Raw genomic sequence first — 20,680 nt, forward strand, 5'->3', positions numbered from 1 at the left:
AATAAGAATGATTTAAAAGAAACATTATTAAAAATATAAACATTATTCATTCTATGACACATTATTTTCTCTTATGTAATATACTGATATAATTTAAAAACTGAAGAATAGTTGAGAGTTGGATAGCTTATAATGAGTGCAGGTAATTTATTTAGGTCAAATGTGACTGAAAATTGAAGTAACATCTTGTCAAATGTTATGTTTGAAGTATAATTTTGTACAGATGTAAAATACGGACACTGAGGAAGAGGAAAAAAAGACTGGAAGCATTTGAAATGTGAACTATCAGAAGATTAAATAAAGTGGAAAATGAACAAAACTTTTATTAAAAAAATGATTTGTAAACACATTATTATAACATAATATTTAAAATTTTTATTTTACTATTGGAATTATATTGTAATATTTGTGCTTTACTATTGTATACTTAAATATTTATAATTTTTATGTGCTTTATGTGTGGAATGAATTGAATTGACATTGTGGCACTGAAAATAAGATTCAAAATTATTGCATCTTCATCATGAGTGAAATCAAACTCAGAAGAAAAAAGAAAATTGAGTTGCTCATTCAAAACAAAAAAAACGCTGCTCATGGAGTGAAATAATTAAAGTCGAAAATAAAATAATTCTGTAATTTCTTTTTATGAGATGATTTTAATTTTTGAAACCAGAATTTGTGAACAGAAAATTAAATAATTTCAAGTAAATAAGTTTTATGATTTTATCTGAAGCAATTTTAGTTTTAAGAAAGAATATCGTAATATATAACTGAAAAAAAATATTATAAAAGCACAATTTCTTTATTAAATCCGTCCCTAACAAAACAAGTATTTTAAATAGACCATTTTAAATCTCTCTCTCTCTCTCTCTCTCTCTCTGTATATATATATATATATATATATATATACACACACATATGTACAATTGAATATACTATACATAAAATATATAGCTTGTTTTGTAATATCACTAGATTAAATACTGGAAATACAATATAATTACTGTGCGCCCATTACTTTACTATGCATTTATTTTGTCTACAGTATGTTCAATATTGTTACATGACAGAACTGATACCATTGCACTTGCATTTTCAGTTTTTATACTGGTCTCTCCTACTGCGTGTATTGTACAATATACAAGGAAAACAGATTATGTAACAGAGGAAATCAATAATTTATGCTGTGCAGTTAAATACAAGCCATGTTTTAAGTATAAGATATTTTAAGACTACAGTATAATTATTTATTATTTTATTAAATGCTGTTTTAATTTTGTTCACAGAATTAAAATGGGATTTTGAACATAATGATACAGAAAGAGCAGGAGAAACGCAAACATTTTTAGAATCAAATTCACAAAGTGTTCCACCACTTTTAAACAACTATAGACGAAAAGGACTAGCACCACCTTCTTATCACTATAATAATATTAATCATAAGAGTAGACTGCAATACCCTCCACAGGATATGAACCCAGCAACATTTGGTAAAATAACAATATACATCCAAACACTTTTCAGTAGATAATGATCAGTAGACAAACTAATATTTGCCAGTCAAGTTATACTACAATTAATTTAATTAATATAAAATAATACCATTCTGTTACTGTTAAACATTCTGTTGTAATTAAAAACACAACTTGGCCTGGCAATCCAGAATTATATTTCAGATTCTGTATTCAAAAAGCTGCAATAAAAGTCCAGATACATCCTGATTATCATATGAATGTATGAATCAGTTAACTTATTTTACATTATAACAACATGTCAAAACTGAAACAAATGATATATTTCTTAATAGTTTTAGATATTAGATTGTTGAAGGTCAGTAGAAATTATCATATGATATTGATAATGCCTGTGATTTTTTTTTGTTAAAAGGTTAAATCTGTTATTTGAAAAAAAAAGTTTTTAATGCATTGAAAAATTCTTTTCCCTTTCCAGTAATAAGTAATATTTATGTAGGTTTAGGATTAGATCATACTTTTGGACCTCATTATTCAGAAGAGGCAGATGTATATGGGAGGGGTGAGGTAGATGCAGAGATATTGCTTGTTCACAGATGGCAGGAGAAATGGGAACAATTGATGAAAAGCATATGGACCTACAGACACGACTATACTGCAAACACAGGTAAGTGGGGTATGAGTTTACCCATTTCCTTACCGGTAATGGGCATTTTAAAGCTACCTATGTGAATGAACGTTGAGACCCTCTGCGAAATGTGACTATTGCAGAGAGGAGGACACTGCAGAACTCACAGTGTTCATATGTGATTGGTTCCTACACCATAGGGAAACATGCTGGAGGGAATGCAGTGTGCTGTGCCCAAATAACATCATGAGGACTATGCTATGAACCAAATGAGATACGTGGCATGTAGTGACCATGATGTTGGTCAAGATCATCCATAAAAAGATGGCAGAAGTGCAGAGGTGAATAATTTCCCCTGATTCTCACTTGTGGCTTGTTCATATTAAAGCAGATCTGAGCCCAAAGTGGAGTAAAAGACAAAAAGAAAAGTTTAGGATTAGATCATGCTCAGTTTTTCTCTCACCCTATATTTTAAAGAGTTACCATTATCTCACTACCGAGCCCCCAGCAGATGTCCCTGAGATAAAAGAAAAAAATTATTTATCCCTATATCTCTAATTTTTATTGATCCACATACTTTAAAGAGTAGCTTAATTTTTTGTCTGAAGTTTAATTTTGCTCTTTTTTCAATAAATAGTGAATCTCTCATTTTCATCACTGGAAGATCAAAATTACTTAAAGGGTATGTTTTTTTAAAAAATAAAAAAAAAACTACTGTAGATTTTCATAATAAATTAATGTTAACAAACCTTTTTTTAGATAACTAGTTCTCCGAGAGCTCCTAATTTTTGGCCAGCTGATATGATAAGTAAACAAGAATTTCATCTCTATAACAGTAAAATAATATCATAAAAGTTCAATTTTTAGAAGGTTTCAGTTTTATTTTTATGATAAATTAACTATTTATTACAAATAATTTATTTTTACAAGAGTGTTTCTACATATTTTTATTTAAATGTATGACAGATAATTGATTAAGTGTATGTAAAAATAAAGAAGGCAATTTTGAGGAATATTTTTTTATTTTTCAATATATCTTTGTAAACCTAAACATTTGTCCAATGATACTCAGGTTTATCAATCCCATGCTTGTAGTAAGATTTATCCAAGATTTCAAAATAGGCATTTATTTTGGCAAAACTACATCATTTCATGTAAACCTCTTTCCACCAAGCAACTTCTTCATATGTGGAAAAAAGTAATAGCTAAAAGTTCTAAGTCTGGTGAGTAGGAGAGATGCAAAAGAATTTTATAATATAATTTTAATATTTTGTGCTGTTGCAATTTATAGAAGAGTAAGCTGGTGCATTGTCTTGATGGGAAAGAAATTTCTTTTTTGTTGAATATGGTTGTTTTTCTTTATTTCCTCATTTGAATATTCCAGTAAAGTTGTGTAATATTACCTGACTATCATTTAACCTTTTCCAGAAAGTTATCCTAAAAGATATTCTTATTACCCTTTCTGCTGATGGGACAGTTTTCACCTTGTTTGAACCTTCACATTCTTTCTCTTCTACCCTTCATCACCATATGGATTTTTCATGAGCTTATCAAACACCCCTCTTATTAAATTTGAAAAAAAATGCTAAGAAATCAACAACTTTAAAGAATACTGGAAACCAATTAAAAAATAACTAGAACCTGGTCATTGTAAAAAATCATTTTTGGTTCTCCTTTGTAAGTATTAATCTAAAGTTTGACTGGTCATTACAATTTTTAAAATGTTATTTTTTCATAAATATTTGTTGTCAAATTTCAAAAACTGTATTTTTCTTTTTATTATATCTATTTATCCCATTCTACATCCTTAGACCATGTACGTGACAAAAACCAATGATTAAAGCAACATTAACTTTATCACGTATACTTTCTCTAGCTATTGCATTAGTTATTATTCAGTGTGTATGATTTTATTGCAATAGGTTATTTCTTTAATATACAAGAGTTGTTCAGAAAGCTTTCTGTCTGCCAAAGAAAACATACAATTTTTCAGAGATTAAAAAAAATTTCATCATAGTCATCCTGGAATTGCAATTTGATGCATTTAGACTAGTGAATCTAACTTTTAATACAATGACAATTAATTTTTAATAGTCTCAATATAATGTGATTCATCCAACTTTGCAAAATAAGCGATTGTCTTAGCTCTGATCTAATCATTTGAAGTTTAGTTTTGAAGTTTGGTGAAAATATGTATTTAAGGTGGTTAATATGTATATATGTATAATGTGTTAATATTAATATGTATTGGAAAACACCTGGGCTGTCAGAGATAGTTATAAATAAAAGTCATTAGGTGGATCAAATATTATTATGTATTTATGATAATGCTAGGAAGAATCATGATAAAAAAAAAACTGAAAAATTAACTGAAATGCATAATGATGATTTCATCATCATTATGCATTTCAGTTAATCATTTATGCTATAATTTCATCATTATGCTGGAGAACTTAATGGAATTTTTTCAGCAAGAATCAAAGACAAACCTGAGCAAATCCCTACAATGGCAGGTAAAATTCAACTCTATTACCATTTGTCAATAAATTTAGTGAATATGACGGTCATTTATAATGCCAATCAGGCCAAGAATTTTCCTCTAACCTAATAGTTTAATTAATTTTGAATTCATTTCAATGGACATATTGATAACATTATAAATTTATGTTAGATAAAGTACAGCCCAACTACCCTTACTATCAAAATCGTGCTGACACTATGCAAGGGCAATGGCCGCCTGCAGTACCTGAATCACTACTGGACCCATCAACATTTAATGGAGATATCTATCGAGGAAGTGTGGACACTAATAGTCAAAGGTATAACTTTAATCTTTCATTTATATTGTAGTTAGTATTACCTTATTTTAATTAGTGTCTAGATTGCAATGTTGATCAATGATCTAATTTTGTATTTTGATATTTACACGTTTTCTCTTATCTTTGATGTTCATCCTCTCAGTAACAAACTTTTCATGATTAATTTTATAGATGTAAAATAAAATTTTTGTATTAATTTATGAGATGACTTTTTTTACTTTCCAAAGAGTCAACTTTGCTCCTGTGTATACTCAATTATTGGTTCATAGATTCTATAAAAATTTTGGTTTAATGAGTTTAGACCAACTGTATTAATAATATGTTTTAAATAAATAGGAATATTCTATTTGAGATTTTCAGGGTTTTTTTTGTTATGAAAACTACTTTTTTATATAAAACATGCAATTAAATTTAAAAAAAATTAAACATGGTTTTTTCTAAAAATGGAACAAATTTTACACGTGAATGATATAAATTTATAACTACAGATAATATTACTTGACTCACATGGGTTATTTTTTATTAATATTAATAAAATCATATTAATGCATAGTCATAACACCATAAAGTATGCTTAAATAGTTTTCAGCCATTAAAATAGAAAAATGACATTTTTTCCAAATAAATAAAACAATCTATTTTTTGGTATGTTACCACCATCCAGGGCCTCAAATGAGTTGCAATTCAAATATGTTAAATGGAAAGGGTAGAATTGTGACAACCATCTTAAAAGGCATTGAAAAATGAACATTTTGATCTAAAAACTTTGGCTACAACCCAAACCAAAATGGCAGCCATTTAATATTTTTACCAGTTTCAAAATTGGCCTATAGTACATCCCAAGTTTCATGTAGAATATAGATTGTTTTGAGTAGAAGCAATTGCTAAATTTTAATTTTTTTAGTATGTTACTGTGCAGAAGTTATTTAAGTAGGCTTCTTTTGAAACTAGCTGTGAAAGACAGTAAGGAGCGTCATTTTGGTTAGGGTTGTAACCTAAAGTGTTTTAGATCAAACGTTTTATTTTCAATGCTCTTAAAATTAATCTTAGCCTTAAACTTTTCATTTAAAATGTTTGATTTGTTTCTTCATGTATGGCTTGGGAGGTATTGTGGTTTCAAGGTGAAAAATATGTCATTTACATATAGGAGTATTTACTAAATTTAATGTCTAACATTAAAAAAAAGAATTTAACAAAAAAAATAGATTTAGAAAAATTGGAAATAATTTTTATCGATATATTCAAAGCAATTTCAAATTTTTAGTGCTCAAAATGTATTTTGTTGAACAGTAAAATCACCGAAGTAACTTCTTTCCCTACCTTTCCCGGGTAGGAGAGACCAAATTTTTACAAAAATCAAATATTTTTTTTTTTTAATTTTGATTTTAATTTACTTAAAATCAGTTTTAGTGAATATTTCAATCATTAAAAAAGCTCCCTAATGGTTGTATGAGCCCCCAAATTTTCAAAAAGTCAAAAAAATATTTTTTGAAATTGTGATTCTAATTTATTTTGTAGTGCAATTTGGCTTCAAAAATTAAAAATAATCAAAATGGATTTAAATGTATATTCAATTCATTGAATTGAAATAATGCAAAACTTAACTTATCCAAAAATGAATTGCATAATTTGACTGGCATATCCAGGAAACTATTCAATTTATTCCCAGCTTTTTAAATATTGATTTACATGATTCGTATTTATAAGCACCAAACAATGATCAGTCAGCCCACTTTTGTATCTTGAAAATTTTTTGTAATTTTTTTTAGGGAACCCAATGTATGATATTGCACTTCTAGTGGGAATGCGCATAAGCATAATAATGTAAATATTTTAAAATTATGACAAACTTAACAGTTTGTTTAAATACTTCAAAATAAAAGAGGATAAATTAGATAATAAGCTCAGATCAGCATGACAAAATGTGTTTGCATTTTTAAATCATTAATGAATTAATTTTAATGTGGGAAAAGGGGGTTTGTTTTTCGTTTGAATTACGTGCTAAAAAACTAGTAGATTCTAATGCCACTAATAACTAATGGCATTCTACCAATGATTTTTATCATAGTATCAACATTAACTCATGTGATAATGAATATGCATAATTACCTCTGTAAAGAAGTCCAAGAAGAGATAATTTTCATATTATTTGATAATGAGTTATTAATTTTTAATATTCTTAAAAAAAAATCAATTTTAATTTTTAATTCTAATCTCGAATAGTAATGATATTTATCAGTCAGTTCATAATTTCTGTTAAGATGTTCTAGAGTGGTATTACATGTTTATTTTGATGTGCCTTGTACATCATAGGAGTAATTTATGTTTTATAAAATAAAAAATTTATTAAAGTTTTATCAGTTAAAAATTTGAACTTTATTCTAGCCAATATTAAAGTAATGGCAAATTTATCAAATCAATTAAACATAAGACACAAACAGTCAGTTACAGATTCTTTTTTTAATACTGTTTTTACAAACATTGGTAGTGTAAAATGATAGAGTATGGTTACTCAATAAGTCGCTTCAACTTTGTTGAACTGTGTCACAAAACTTGTTTCCTTCTAAACAACACAATTCTTGACTATAAAGAATATATAAATAATGATGATTTGAAAATAAGACATTTTGTCTCTAACATAGCAGTCCAGGTGGATTCTGGAACTAACATTTTAGAGAGTAATTACTATTATTAGTAATAATGTATTATTTAAAACTTGAGTGTAAATGGAATAAAATATGACAGTGATTTACAATTATTAACAATAAACATTTTGTTGTAAAATTAACATATTTTATTTTACATTTTAAAAATTCCGTTGTTAGACTATACTTTATAATCAAAAAGATTAAAAAATACTTAAAAAACCTTAATGTTTATTTGTTTTAAATTGGAGTTTTTATACAGATTGTTACCTTCACTATTTAAAAATATTGGCGAAATGGGGCAGGATATGTATGACACATACAATGAGGAGAACGATGATATCTTAAGAAACCCACCAGTTTCTGATAGAGACCGTGATGAGAGAGAAAGCATGCAAGAGATGAATGATAAATTACATGAACAAGATAGTACAAAACAAATAAAAACTGGTGAAAAGATAAAGCGAACAATTTTTCATAACTTAAAAAAAAGGATGATTACTGATAAGAATAAAAAATTATCAATTCCAAGAGTCACAGCTGCAGGTGAGTTAAAATCATAATAAATATTGCATACTAAGTAAAATACTATACAATAGGAAGGTCCTCTTTCGCACTAGGAAAACTGTGTTTATGATTTCCTCAATAAAACATTTTCTTGATGATGGATCGGAAGCAATGGGCTCCATAGTGTCCTGTTTTTATTTTTGTAGACTTTCAATTTTGTAAAGCAAAATATGTGCGCAATATCCATCAATGTCATCTACCATTTAACATGGAATACAAAAGTAATTGCAAGTGTTACTCCTGATGTTACTAGTATGTATAGCAGAAACTATAAAGTAAAATCGTGAAATTTTTGTTCCAGTTTAGTGCCCTTGCTTCATGACTACATTATTTATTCTTTCTAAGTTACACTAATTTAAAACTTTGACTTATTAACACATTGTTATTGAATAGTTAGTTGAAAAGTAAATTTTCTCTACAAAATGTTATAATTTCAAAAAATGACAGTAGAAAACTAGGGAATTTGTTCAAAACTGTTGCATTAAAGATAATTTATATATCGTGTAAATTTGATAAACTTTTGTTATCAGATTTTCTTAGAAATCAGATTGTTATTATGGCCTTTCTTTACTATAGTTAAGGGAACATTTTTTTACAGGGTAAGAGTCTATCTTAAACAGTATGATTTCAATGACTAATAGCTAGGAATCTGTTATAATGAAGTGTACAAATTTATATGATAACAACATTACTCGCAGTGTTAACAAAACATAAATCTTAACAAATATTCTCCTACATAGGATTGAAATAATTATTTGACAAGATATTAATTTTAAAATATTCATCCTTCATTTTTTAAATTTACTAATCTATCAAATGTTGTTTTTCATGAAATCATCTATATAAAATATGACAAATAATGCAAGAAAATTGTCAAATTTATTGATAAAAATAATATCAATGATGTACCATTACATTTATTTATTTACTCCAGAAATAACAGGCTGACAACCATTTACACAGTTTTTTGATTGTTGATGAATTTCATAGCAAATAAAAAGTGCTAAGCCTAACCTGAATAATAGCTTTTTTGTCTAATTTGTTATGTATTTATCATGTATCAAAATCTGATTACAATCCAATAATATTGCATTCTTATATGCACAGAGCAAGAGTATTAATGAAGATCTAAAAAGATGCTACTACTTTATTAAAATTAAATCTTAATACTACCACCAAAGAAATGCAAAGTATATTCTTTAGTGAGAAATACTTAATACAATATGTCCATAATACACTGATGGGGTTTCAGTCATAGATTTGAAACAAAGTATGAAACAGACTTGAAGTAAAACTAAAACTCTCCAAGATTTAAATATGTAAACAAGTCCTTATATCATGACAAGGGCTGTATTACAAGTCAGTTTCATGAAGTTCATTTGTCATCATGAGTAAAACACAAAAAAAGGAAGGTTCAATGTATTTTGTTACACAAGTTTGAGTCAGTTATATTTAGGTGTGAATATAACCGTATATTCAATGAACACCACCTCGCAAAAAATAATGTTTACTGATGGAATGACATCTCAGTGAAACAAGCAGGATAACCATCACTGACTAATAAGATTATTGAAATTGTGCAAACAATGATACTTGCATAGCCCAAGAAAACCAGTGTGGAAGTGTTATCTAGAATAGGGTATTCCTAAAACAATTGTTCACAGCATTTAAAAATAACAACTACAGTCTACCTGTTATAAAATTCAGGTGTTACATAAAATTTTTTCTTAGGACAAAATTAAACGATTTGAATTCTCTATAGACATTCTGGTTAGGTTAAATCATGAAGAGAAGTTTGTAAAAGAGTTTATGCTCAGTGATCAAGTTATATTTCATGTTTTGGGAAAGTACATTGGTATATATTTGAATAGGGATTACTAAACGTCCATATAGCATCATTATTGAACACTAACATGATAGTTCAAAAGCTAATGTACTCATACAATATGCAAACAAATGAGAGTGTGATCAGTCCCTTCCTTTTTTGCTGAAAAACTATAATGGAAATAACTTCCTGGATACATTAGAAGAGCAATTAGTACCCCCTAAATACTGGAGAATTTCATATCCAGTTGGACAGACCCTTTCACACTGTCACATTTGATTATCTAAACAAAACATTTCTTTAGCTATTTGCTGGAAACAAAGGGTGGATAGCTGACCACCATTAGATCTGACTTTCAAATCTTACCTCTATTTGATTTTAAAGTAGCGTGCAAATTAATCAACAGGAATTTTTTTGTTTATTACTATGATGCAGCTACACTTCTTGATCACACACATATTCTTTAAGTTGTCTGTGTAATGTGAGGTTATTGTTCTTTGGTTATTTAGCAGTTTTTATCTTAAAAATAGTGTTTTGAGAAAGTTTATTTCATTTTTTATTACAAAATAATATTTTTATATTTTTTGTTCTGTGTGTCTTGAATATGACACACAGATGTATGAATAATGGACACAACTCCAAGAAAGCATTCAAAAATTTCTTCTCTTTCTGAGCATAACAGTATGACACATTGACAAATAGCTTCAGAGTGTGGTGATGGACTAAGGATAGTGATTGCTACTTTAAAACAATTTAAAGAAACTGGCTCCCTTTCACCTCAAAGTAATGGCTGTAAAAGAAGAACCACTCCAGCACAGGTTCAGTTATTGTTGAAAAAGAGTAAACTTGATCTAAAATTATCTGCTGTGGACTTAAATCGAGAATTAGCAGTCAGTGAAACAGTTTACACATGACAACTGTTAGATGCCGACTTGTTTCAGATGGATAGAAAGCTCATTGGCCAGCTAAAAAGTAGCTTTTTATCACCATCAACGTGCAAAAAAAGACTATTGTGGCCAAAGTACATGCTAACTGGACCAAAGAAGACTGGAAAAATGTTATGTTTTTCAACAAGTCACATTTTTATGTTCAGGTGCACAGGATTCCATATGTTAGAGAAGTATCAGATAAAAAAACATCAGTGTTTCATGTCCAAAGATCAGTTAAACATCCACAAAGAAAGTTTTAGGGCTGTTTCACATTTTAAGGCCCTAGTTCATTACTCCAGTAGATGTTTAACTGATTTTTGGATATGAACCATTGATGTTTTTTTATCTGATACTTTTCTAACATATGGAATATGTGTATATATATATATATATACATAAGCATTGGGTGTGTATAAATCCCAATGCTCTGAATGATCGGAATGCTCGGAAAGGGTTGAGACAACTGCAAAATAAATTCCCACAAGGCAACAGAGGGTTCCAACAATTGAAAAAATATGTAGTACCCTTGTTGAATTGATGCCAAATCATGTACATGAGAAGATTAAGAATAAAGGAGGACATATTAATTACTAGATATTCACAAATTGCACAGAATGATTTTTTTTTCTTAATAAAATTACTTTTTATTAAATTGCATCTGTGTACGGATTAATTTTCACACTGCAGTAATTAGTGAGATTATGTACATAAGTGTTCTCTGATCAAATACCACATTTGGATTTAAAAGAATAAATGACTAATGGCTATTTTCTCTACTACACTGGATGTTTTCTGTCATATTTGGGAAGAAGTTGAACATCATCTTGATGTCTGCAGAGTAACTAAAGAAGTGCATATTGAAATCTACTGAACAAGTAAGATTCTTGGAGTACTTCTCTTCATTTTAATTTGTACATCATGTTTCTGTTTCAAAACTAAAATTGTTTGCAATCCCATCATTATTTTACAGACACAATCTACAAGGAAGAGAAGAATATTTTTTTTTCATTTACATTTTACAAATGAAACTGAAATTAAGTTACTGAATGAAACAATATTACATTAAAAAAAAATTTTTTAATGAAAGCAGACTGAAAGGAACTGCAAAGGAGGCTGTTACATTGGCACTTTTATTTTTTTAATCAGTTGTTTCTTTATTAATATTGCATCTAATAACATCATAACAATGGTTATTATAAATATGTATTAACTGAAAATGCATTATAAAATAATGGTTAAATCAACTACAGCAAACTTTATTTTATAGTGAGAGTAACAGAACTTTACGATGCCAGCAAAATGAATTTTTTTTGTAATGGAGTGTGAGAGTGTTAAACCACTAGATCTAGTACTGATTGTTTAAAATGAATGTTGCATTCATTTCAACATATTTATTTTAAACATTTATTCATATGTTTGATTTGTTTAAATGAATTACTTATTGAAAATGAATTTAAAGGTAGAAAGTAATCCTTAAATGCATTAATTACTTCATGAAAATTTGCACTCTGTTTACAGCATCAGGAAATTATTTACTTTGAACAGTCAAAATCAACAAAATCATAATATACTAACACAAAAACAACATTCAAATGAACAACTGTAATTTGATTTACACTACTCTTCGAACACATCATGAAAACAAAGATCTTCATATCAAACAGAACAATAGTTAACTCCCAGAGGTTGAAACTGAAGAATGTACGATACCAAAATTCAAACTTTAAAAATGCATTTTAAGATGCTGTTATAAAAAAAAGATAAATACAAATGTGATGATTCATAAATTTACATTGTGGAAACAAAATGTATAAAAAATAATGAAGCCAATGCCAGTGCCATTAGTTGAGCAGTCATTACAAGTGTAAGTAATATGTGATGTATGGTGTTGGTATCTTTCTAAATTGATAGAACATAAATAAATACTACATCGATTTTCTTCTTTTTAGTTTTTTATTTTTTTTAGCATCACTGGCTCCAAGCACAAATAACATGAATGGAATTGATATTATATTTGCCACACATTGGGTACCAGCTTCAGAACGTAATATGATACTTTTGACTCCAGCTGATTTACAGTGTATCAATACAAAACTGAAAACATCTGAAACAGGTAGTAAAACCGTAACAATTAATTTACTTTACAAATATATAAATGTAAATAAAATAAAAAGTATACTGATAAAAATAACATACAGAAGGAAAACTGAATATAATTAGCTATTATCAGAACACTGAACACTGTGTCTTGATAGTGCGTAGAAAGATCAAAACTAGCCATTCATGTCTACATGAATGGTATGCTTCGCTAACAGCAAGTTCTTTGTAATAAACCTATATTAGTATTTTAAATCTTCATGAAATATAAAGCATGTCTCACTAAAACTATAGCTTATAATAAACAGCACAGTATAAATAACTGATTTACTCACTTAAATTTTTATTTTCCTTGTTTGTTATATGACAGTTGTGAAACAGTGTGTTAAATAATAATCAGTTTTGGCATGTATATTAAGAGACTTTAAATGGTCAGTTAGAAGTAGTAGTTTTGTTTGGGGAATTCAATACAGGAATACTGGGATTTAAATGTCTTTTTTCAGTTCAATAATTTTTTTTTATCCATTTTGTATTTGATAATTAATCTTTATAAGACATAATACAAACTGCAAGGTGAAACATCTGCAAATATTAAAATAAGGTAGATTTTAACTGTGGAAATCATTACTTTGGTTGTTATTTTCTTGGGGTAATCATGAAATGTGCGATAATGACATAAAACAAAGCTTACCATCGGTTCTAAATATACTGAATGATTTCTTTAATTTTTATATACAAAATCAAATAAAAATAAAACTAATTTAATTAATTTACATTTTTATTTGACCTGAACAGTAGATACTTACAAACTAAATACTTAATCTGTCACTGAAGAAACTAAAAAAGAGTACCATTAGCATGTGGAAATCAGAACATGTGGGGTCAGTGTTTTGAGATCTTACAAAAAAAAGCACAAAAAATGTATAGAAATTTCTTGAAGATATATGTACGTATGTTAGTTAGTATTTTAATTTAGCCTGTATTTTAATTAGTATCTCCTCAATATAAATTCTTCAAACTATTTTTTAAATACAGGTAATAAATTTGGATAAAATTAATAATGGGAGAGATAGATTTTGCCATTTTTAATTTTTGACTTTTTGCACAGGAGTCATAGAAAATTGTGCTTTAGTATAAAATTTTAAGTTAATCATATTTAGTGGTGAGGGTCATTATTATTTCTAAACAATTTTTACCTCCTATCTCAAAAACCCATTGTAAAAAAAAAGCTAAAATTTAGTAAAAATATTTGCCTACATGTATCAGCTTTATCCCGATTTTTGAGACCCCATTAGATAATGGTGCATCATATTACTACATTTTTTTAATAAACAATCATTTTTTAGCCTTATTGAATAACACTGCATCAAACTGAACTGACTTATTGAAGTAAACATTACTCCAATAATTACATTTTTGAACTCCAAAAAACAAGAGAGCTGAATGGGACCTGTACTTAAAATCAATTTTTTAAATTTTAATTTCAAGACTAAAAATCCACCTCTATTTGGTATTTGGTGTAGACAACTTGGGAATTCTTTTAAAAAGGGGATCCCATGAACATGACTTGGAAATTTAAAATCTATTAAAACTTTTTTATAATTTCTGATACTTTAATTGTTTTTCAATTTTTGACTGTTATTAAAAATGTTATAGGAGGTAGTTGTTGAGCAAGGAGATAAAATTGGACCCAAATATTTTTACTAAAAGTTTTGATTTTTTTTTGCAATTATACTCTACAAAATAACTTTGGATGATAAAATCATCATTAGGTCAAGGGGATCGACTGGAACCCAAAATTTTTTATTAAGAAAATTTAATTTTTTTCTGAACTGTACTTTAATACTGCATAATTTTTGAGGTAACAACATATTTGATCAAGGGGTCAAAAAAATTGGAGCCAAATTTTTTACTGAATATTTTGAACTTTTGCAGTTGTGATCAAATCTACTTCCTGTATCAGTCAGCCAAACCAATAATCAAATCACACTATTTTCATTATTATTAATAATAATATTCTCAATTTTTAATATTGGACTAAATATTGTTTGATTTTTGCATTTGTAAAAGCCAAATAATAATGTAATATTTAAAATTTTTATTGAAAATTAAATAAATGTGCTTAACAGGTTAATTTTATTACACTGTTTCAATTTAAAAATTTGTTGAACATAACGGACAGCGTTGATAAAATTTCACAATTTTTCACCTGCTTTTTAATTAATAATAAAATCAAATTAAGATTTTCAAACTAATGTAAGTCAAGCCATTCGCCTAAGTTAATGTGAAGTTTTAGTACTTTATCAGATCTGACAATATTATAAAAACTATGTATTTGTTTATCAAATTTCAGTTAATATATATAGTTATTTACAAGACAGACCTAATCTTTTTCACTGACTTCCCCACCTACATCAATTTCAAAAGAATACATTAATCTCATTTATTTATTTCTTCTGAATATTATATTACATTTTTTGTTATCATAAAACTGTAGATAAATTTCACTTATGAGTTTTAAAATCTTATTTACTGTCTCTTATTAGATGGTTTTATTTTGAAATTATATATTAAATGACTAATTTTAAAATTAATGATCTCTTATAGAGATTTTTCAAAAATAAAATTGTCAGTAATCTTTTATTTTCAAAAATCATACTTATAAATATGGCAATCTACAAAATTAAACTGAAATGATTGCACTAGTTATTAAATCTGATAGAGACTTCAAGTACACTTACCCACAGTTATAAATGTTGAATTATAATTTTTTTAATTAAATTTCTAACATATTTCAAAACAGATTAATTAATTATTGCAAATCTGATTTTTTTTTCAGCAAAATTTCAAGATACAGAAGAACTTCGTGAAACATTAGCAGAAGAATGTATCAATGAAAGAGGTTTAATAAATAATAATATTGAAGATAATATCCTCAGAATTAATAGAGGACAGTTAATCATATACAGAATTCACTTGAACTGTAATTGTACAAATTTAAACACAGATTCTGAAATATGTTCTCAACCGTTAAGTTTTAATAGACAAAGTTGGCCAAATTGGGGAGGCAACAGCTATTATAAAAGTAGACAGTCGCCTCATTATAAAAGTAGACAGTCACCTCATTATAAAAGTAGACAGTCACCTCAGCAAGAAAAATACTTATTATATTAATATCATTATACTTATATTAATATATCATTAAATGAACTCTTTATTTTTATTGTAAGAATTTATATGTTTCACATATCATAACAGTACTTTTCAAACAGAGAACAAGTTAATATATCATTTATAACAAAGAATGACTACATGATATATAACTTAAATGAATATATTATCAGATTTAACAGGATTTTAGAGCTAACTAGAACAAATAATTATTTTATTTATATCAGCATTCTGTCCTACTAAACTCAACAAATTATTTAAGATATGCTCATTGTCAGGGGGCTAAACCCCAGTAAAGCTAAACAGTCAATGTTTATCCTTATAAAGTTGTCACAGTTAGAGGAAAAAAGTTAAATAATAACATTTTGAAAAGTTAATGTTTTAAATAGTATCTTAAAAGTGTCAGTCTGCTTTTTCCACTTCATTGTTGATAAATTTAAATCATAAATTCATTAAATAATTTTGATCAATTAGAACTCATTTTGTATGTGCTTTTGTATTAAAATTAAAGGGTATAAAGCTGTATAAAGAAATAACCATCTTTTGATTTTAGATCATAATACTGGCATAAATTGAAAGAGAGTAAAATATCACAATTTTGCATAAATCAATTTTTAATTTTTATAATAATTTAAATATGTAACACCAAACCAAAGTTTATATTAAAACATTTTTAATAGCAATAATATTTTTAAATCTTTAACTTGTCTTTCTGCCCACCTTCAGTGATTAGTGCACTGTTCTCACCCTGGCATCAGCTGATTTTACTATTGGCAGTTTTTAAAATTAGACGTACTTGTGTTTGAAGTGTGGTCAAAAAGTTATTCGATTTGAATCATGCTTTTTGTTAGTACAACACTGTTAATATATTTTTTATGTTTACTTTTTAAGTGTATAATGATAAAATTGTTTTTTGTATATATATATATATATAATAGGGGTTATTAATGTGGTTTGTGCCAATGAGATGGTAATAAAATAACAATATACTAACCCCAGCTATGTTACTGCTATTTACCAACAGTAACATAGCTGATGCCAAGGTGAGAACAGTAGCACCAGTAACCAAAAATGGTCGCAATATAAATTAAAACCTTTGAACTAAGTTATTAAATGTCGATCTCCAAAGCGAAGTGGTAGTGTCTAGGCTTTTCATTCAGAGGTTCCAGGTTCGAATTCCAGTTAGGTTTTTCTTACGCTACAAAATTCCTATTTCCATATTCCCATGCACAAGCTTTGAAATTATGTGGTAAATTAATTCATCAAGCAAAATAAAGCATTTTATTGGAAAAATTTGATCTATTAAAAAATGTACATTTTAAAATTAATATTATTATTATTATTGACTACCATTGACAAAAACAGATTTTAATTTGCTGTACTTGAGAATTTTTTCTTTCAGAAGATTAATTTACCATGCATAGGAACATATAATGTGAAAATTCTATAGTGAATGAAAAACATCAAAGCTGACTGGGATTTTAATTAGGACCTTCTCAATAATGCCCATTGCTACCAAATTAAAAAAAAAACCTTTAAATTTACTTATACCTTAATTATATCTATTTAACTATGTCACTATATATTTTTTTATGCTGAGAAATTAATTTTGTTAACATGCATATTAACAGGAATTTCAACGCAAAACCTTCTACATGAAAGCCACAGATCACAATGGTTTGTTACTTTTAACTATATTAAGAAAATATTAACATGAAAAGAGCTGAAATCTTACAAATTAAATTATTCCAGAAGCAGAAAAAATAGAATTCTTGCCAAAAAGATTATTTAAAAAACTTTTAAGATTGAAAAACTTTTCATCATTATTATGAAAAAAGAATGAAAAACGCATTATTTATTATTTAACAGTCTATTCAAAATAAATATTATTGTATAATGATTTTCTCACTAATGTCCATAATACTTGAAAAAACTCATAAAATTACTTGGTAGATGTTCATATTTGGTTTTACAACTTTTTTTTTTGTAATTAATTTATAGAAACTACTTGTACTAAAAAGTTTAATTTTAATTATAAAAAGTAACAAAACTGAAAGAAATTTTAATTATAAAAATAACAAACTGAAAGAAATTTAGTAACATAAATGATTTAACACTAATAAAGATTAATTAAAGCATTATACCTGATCAGAAAAGAATTATTAAAATAAATATGTATAAATTGAATAGTTTGTACAACTATGAAGATTAGCCAAGCAATGATGTTGCCTGTTCCAATATTGTTTAATATGTATGTTTAAAAATATTCTAGAATCAACAGATGAAGAAAGGAAAATAACTGTATAAGTTTCACAGACATACATGTTTTTCCAAAATGAGGCTCAGGATACTCAATAGAAGATTTCAAAACCATAAGAACTTATGGTAGAACATGATATAAAAATGAATGTTTAGAAAATAAATAAGGAAGAGAATAAATGACAATAAGTCAGTAAAAATATAAATAAAAGAAGGAAGAACTAAACAGTAAAAATATTTAGAAAGAAAGTTTAGAATAAAACTTTCTTAAACAAAATAATGATTTATAATTTTGTTAGAGCCGTTTTTAAACCACCATGAATCATTTTCAAATTAGATTGACTAAATGTGGGGTTATATTTTTGAGAGGTTTAAAACATTAAAACTGTCTGATGGAGGGAAAAGGAATTAATACAAGCATTAAACAGCATAATTACGATAACATAATTTTAATTTAAAGAAGTTTGGAATTTATATGATTTCTTTTTTTGTAAGGACAATTACAGTTGTAAGTTACTACAAGGTTGTGATAGTTTTTATTTCATGATTTCAACATAATTAAGGAAACTGTAAGCCCAACAAAATAGTAAATATACAAAAAGTAAATGACACTACATTAATATTCTGCGACTTCTTTGGAGAAAAAGACTAATCTCTTATGTTATGCCCAATTATGAATTGGGACCAGCGAGTGCATAATTGCAAAAAAAAAAAAAAAAAAACACAGAGTTGAAATGTCCTACACATATGCAGTAATTAATTGAAGGTAAAGAAACAATATGAAGAAACATATTGAGGGTCACAAACAAAGAAATCTTTTTTTTATTCTGATCGGTAATAATAATACATTTGTAATAATAAATAGAAATATAAACTACAAAAAGTAGTTGTAATTTTAGTACAATTAATTATTTAAAATAAAAACAGATAAAATGTTAAGGCAATACATAAAATATAAAGAATTATAACAAACTAACTCAAAATTCTGAAGACATTATTGAAAATTATTTTAAGCACATATCTATGTCCACATTCAACATAATATAGAAAAATTAGGTTTTTTAAAATCTTTTATTAATATTATTTAAAAATTCATTAGACAGAATAGTGTTGTTTCTGCAAATAAAAACCTTTTAATTATATTTTAAATAAACTGGTGAAACAATTTTTTAAATTGGTTACAGAAGTGTAAAAATTGTAGCTGAAGTATTCTGCCAAGTTATGAGAACACAAAAAAACAAAAGGGATAATTTACCATATTTAATTTTCTACATATAGTTTACACTATTCTTTCTTAAAGGTATTAAATAATGATCTTTGTAAAACTATTTGTTTTTTTATTTACAAGTTGAGATTTTGTAGGATTAAGAACTTTTTGACAATATTAACCAATGTTTATTTTATAACTTGAGAATCAATACATTATAAATTTATATAATTTGGGTGTCTGTCTTACAATAAATTTGTATGAAATGCTTTTTCATAATTTTACTACTAAAAGTACAGTGATCATCAATTATATTACTAGTTCAGAACTCAAGAAATTTTTTAAATCTTAATGAGAGACTAATGAATAAATTAGTGTTCTGTAAATACTATATGCATTAGGAATAATCTGTGCATGCAAGTGAGTGCATGTACTTTACTACCATAATTTTCCAAAAACTTTTATAAAGTTTAATTTCTTACTTTGTTTTTATAACATAGATAATTTTATTTTTTCATAAATAATGTGATTAATTCATAATTAGAGTTTATTTGTATATGTGTTGTGATACCATAATTATTGTAAAATATAATGATAGAATGACAATGTGAATAAATTTTTTTCTCATAAATAATGTGATTTATTGGAAGAATATACATGTATAATGCTCTAATATATAATCTAGTAAAACCTTTCTTTATCATATGTTAACATTTTCTGTCTTTGCTAATGACCATAACAGTTGAGGCTAAAATAAAAAAAAAAAATTTTAAATGGAAACCATTGCAAGAGCAAAAAATGCCAGGTTTCTGCCTAGAATGTTAAAATATTAAATATCATTAGAGTTCAATCAGTTTTTTACATACTAAAATAAAGTTAAAATATTAAAAAAAAAGCTAGGCTTGCATAACTCTCCTGGCAAAGCTGGGAAATTTCAACTTTAAATAACAAATCACTTTTAGATACACATTCGTCCAGTATATAAATTATTTCACCCCTTGTATTTTATACTCAAAAAAATTTACTTGATTACATTGTTGACACCATAGAACATTTCAATA

The 20,680-nt window shown here is 26.9% G+C and overlaps 1 protein-coding gene across 1 annotated transcript in view; it reads left to right on the forward strand.

Moving 5' to 3' along the window:
- The window catches only part of LOC142319322 (uncharacterized), a 59,953-nt gene extending 39,709 nt beyond the window's left edge, over positions 1 to 20,244 (forward strand). The window contains exons 10-14 of the mRNA XM_075356482.1: positions 1,287 to 1,490; positions 4,772 to 4,919; positions 7,827 to 8,110; positions 12,852 to 12,998; positions 15,822 to 20,244. Of these exons, the coding sequence (XP_075212597.1) occupies positions 1,287 to 1,490; positions 4,772 to 4,919; positions 7,827 to 8,110; positions 12,852 to 12,998; positions 15,822 to 16,156 (1,118 nt within the window). The 3' untranslated portion in view covers positions 16,157 to 20,244. The remainder of the gene's footprint in view (positions 1 to 1,286; positions 1,491 to 4,771; positions 4,920 to 7,826; positions 8,111 to 12,851; positions 12,999 to 15,821) is intronic.
- Positions 20,245 to 20,680: the final 436 nt, after the last annotated feature.

Source organism: Lycorma delicatula, chromosome 2 (assembly GCF_047948215.1).
Source record: "Lycorma delicatula isolate Av1 chromosome 2, ASM4794821v1, whole genome shotgun sequence".
NCBI classification, from domain to species: Eukaryota; Metazoa; Arthropoda; class Insecta; order Hemiptera; family Fulgoridae; genus Lycorma; species Lycorma delicatula.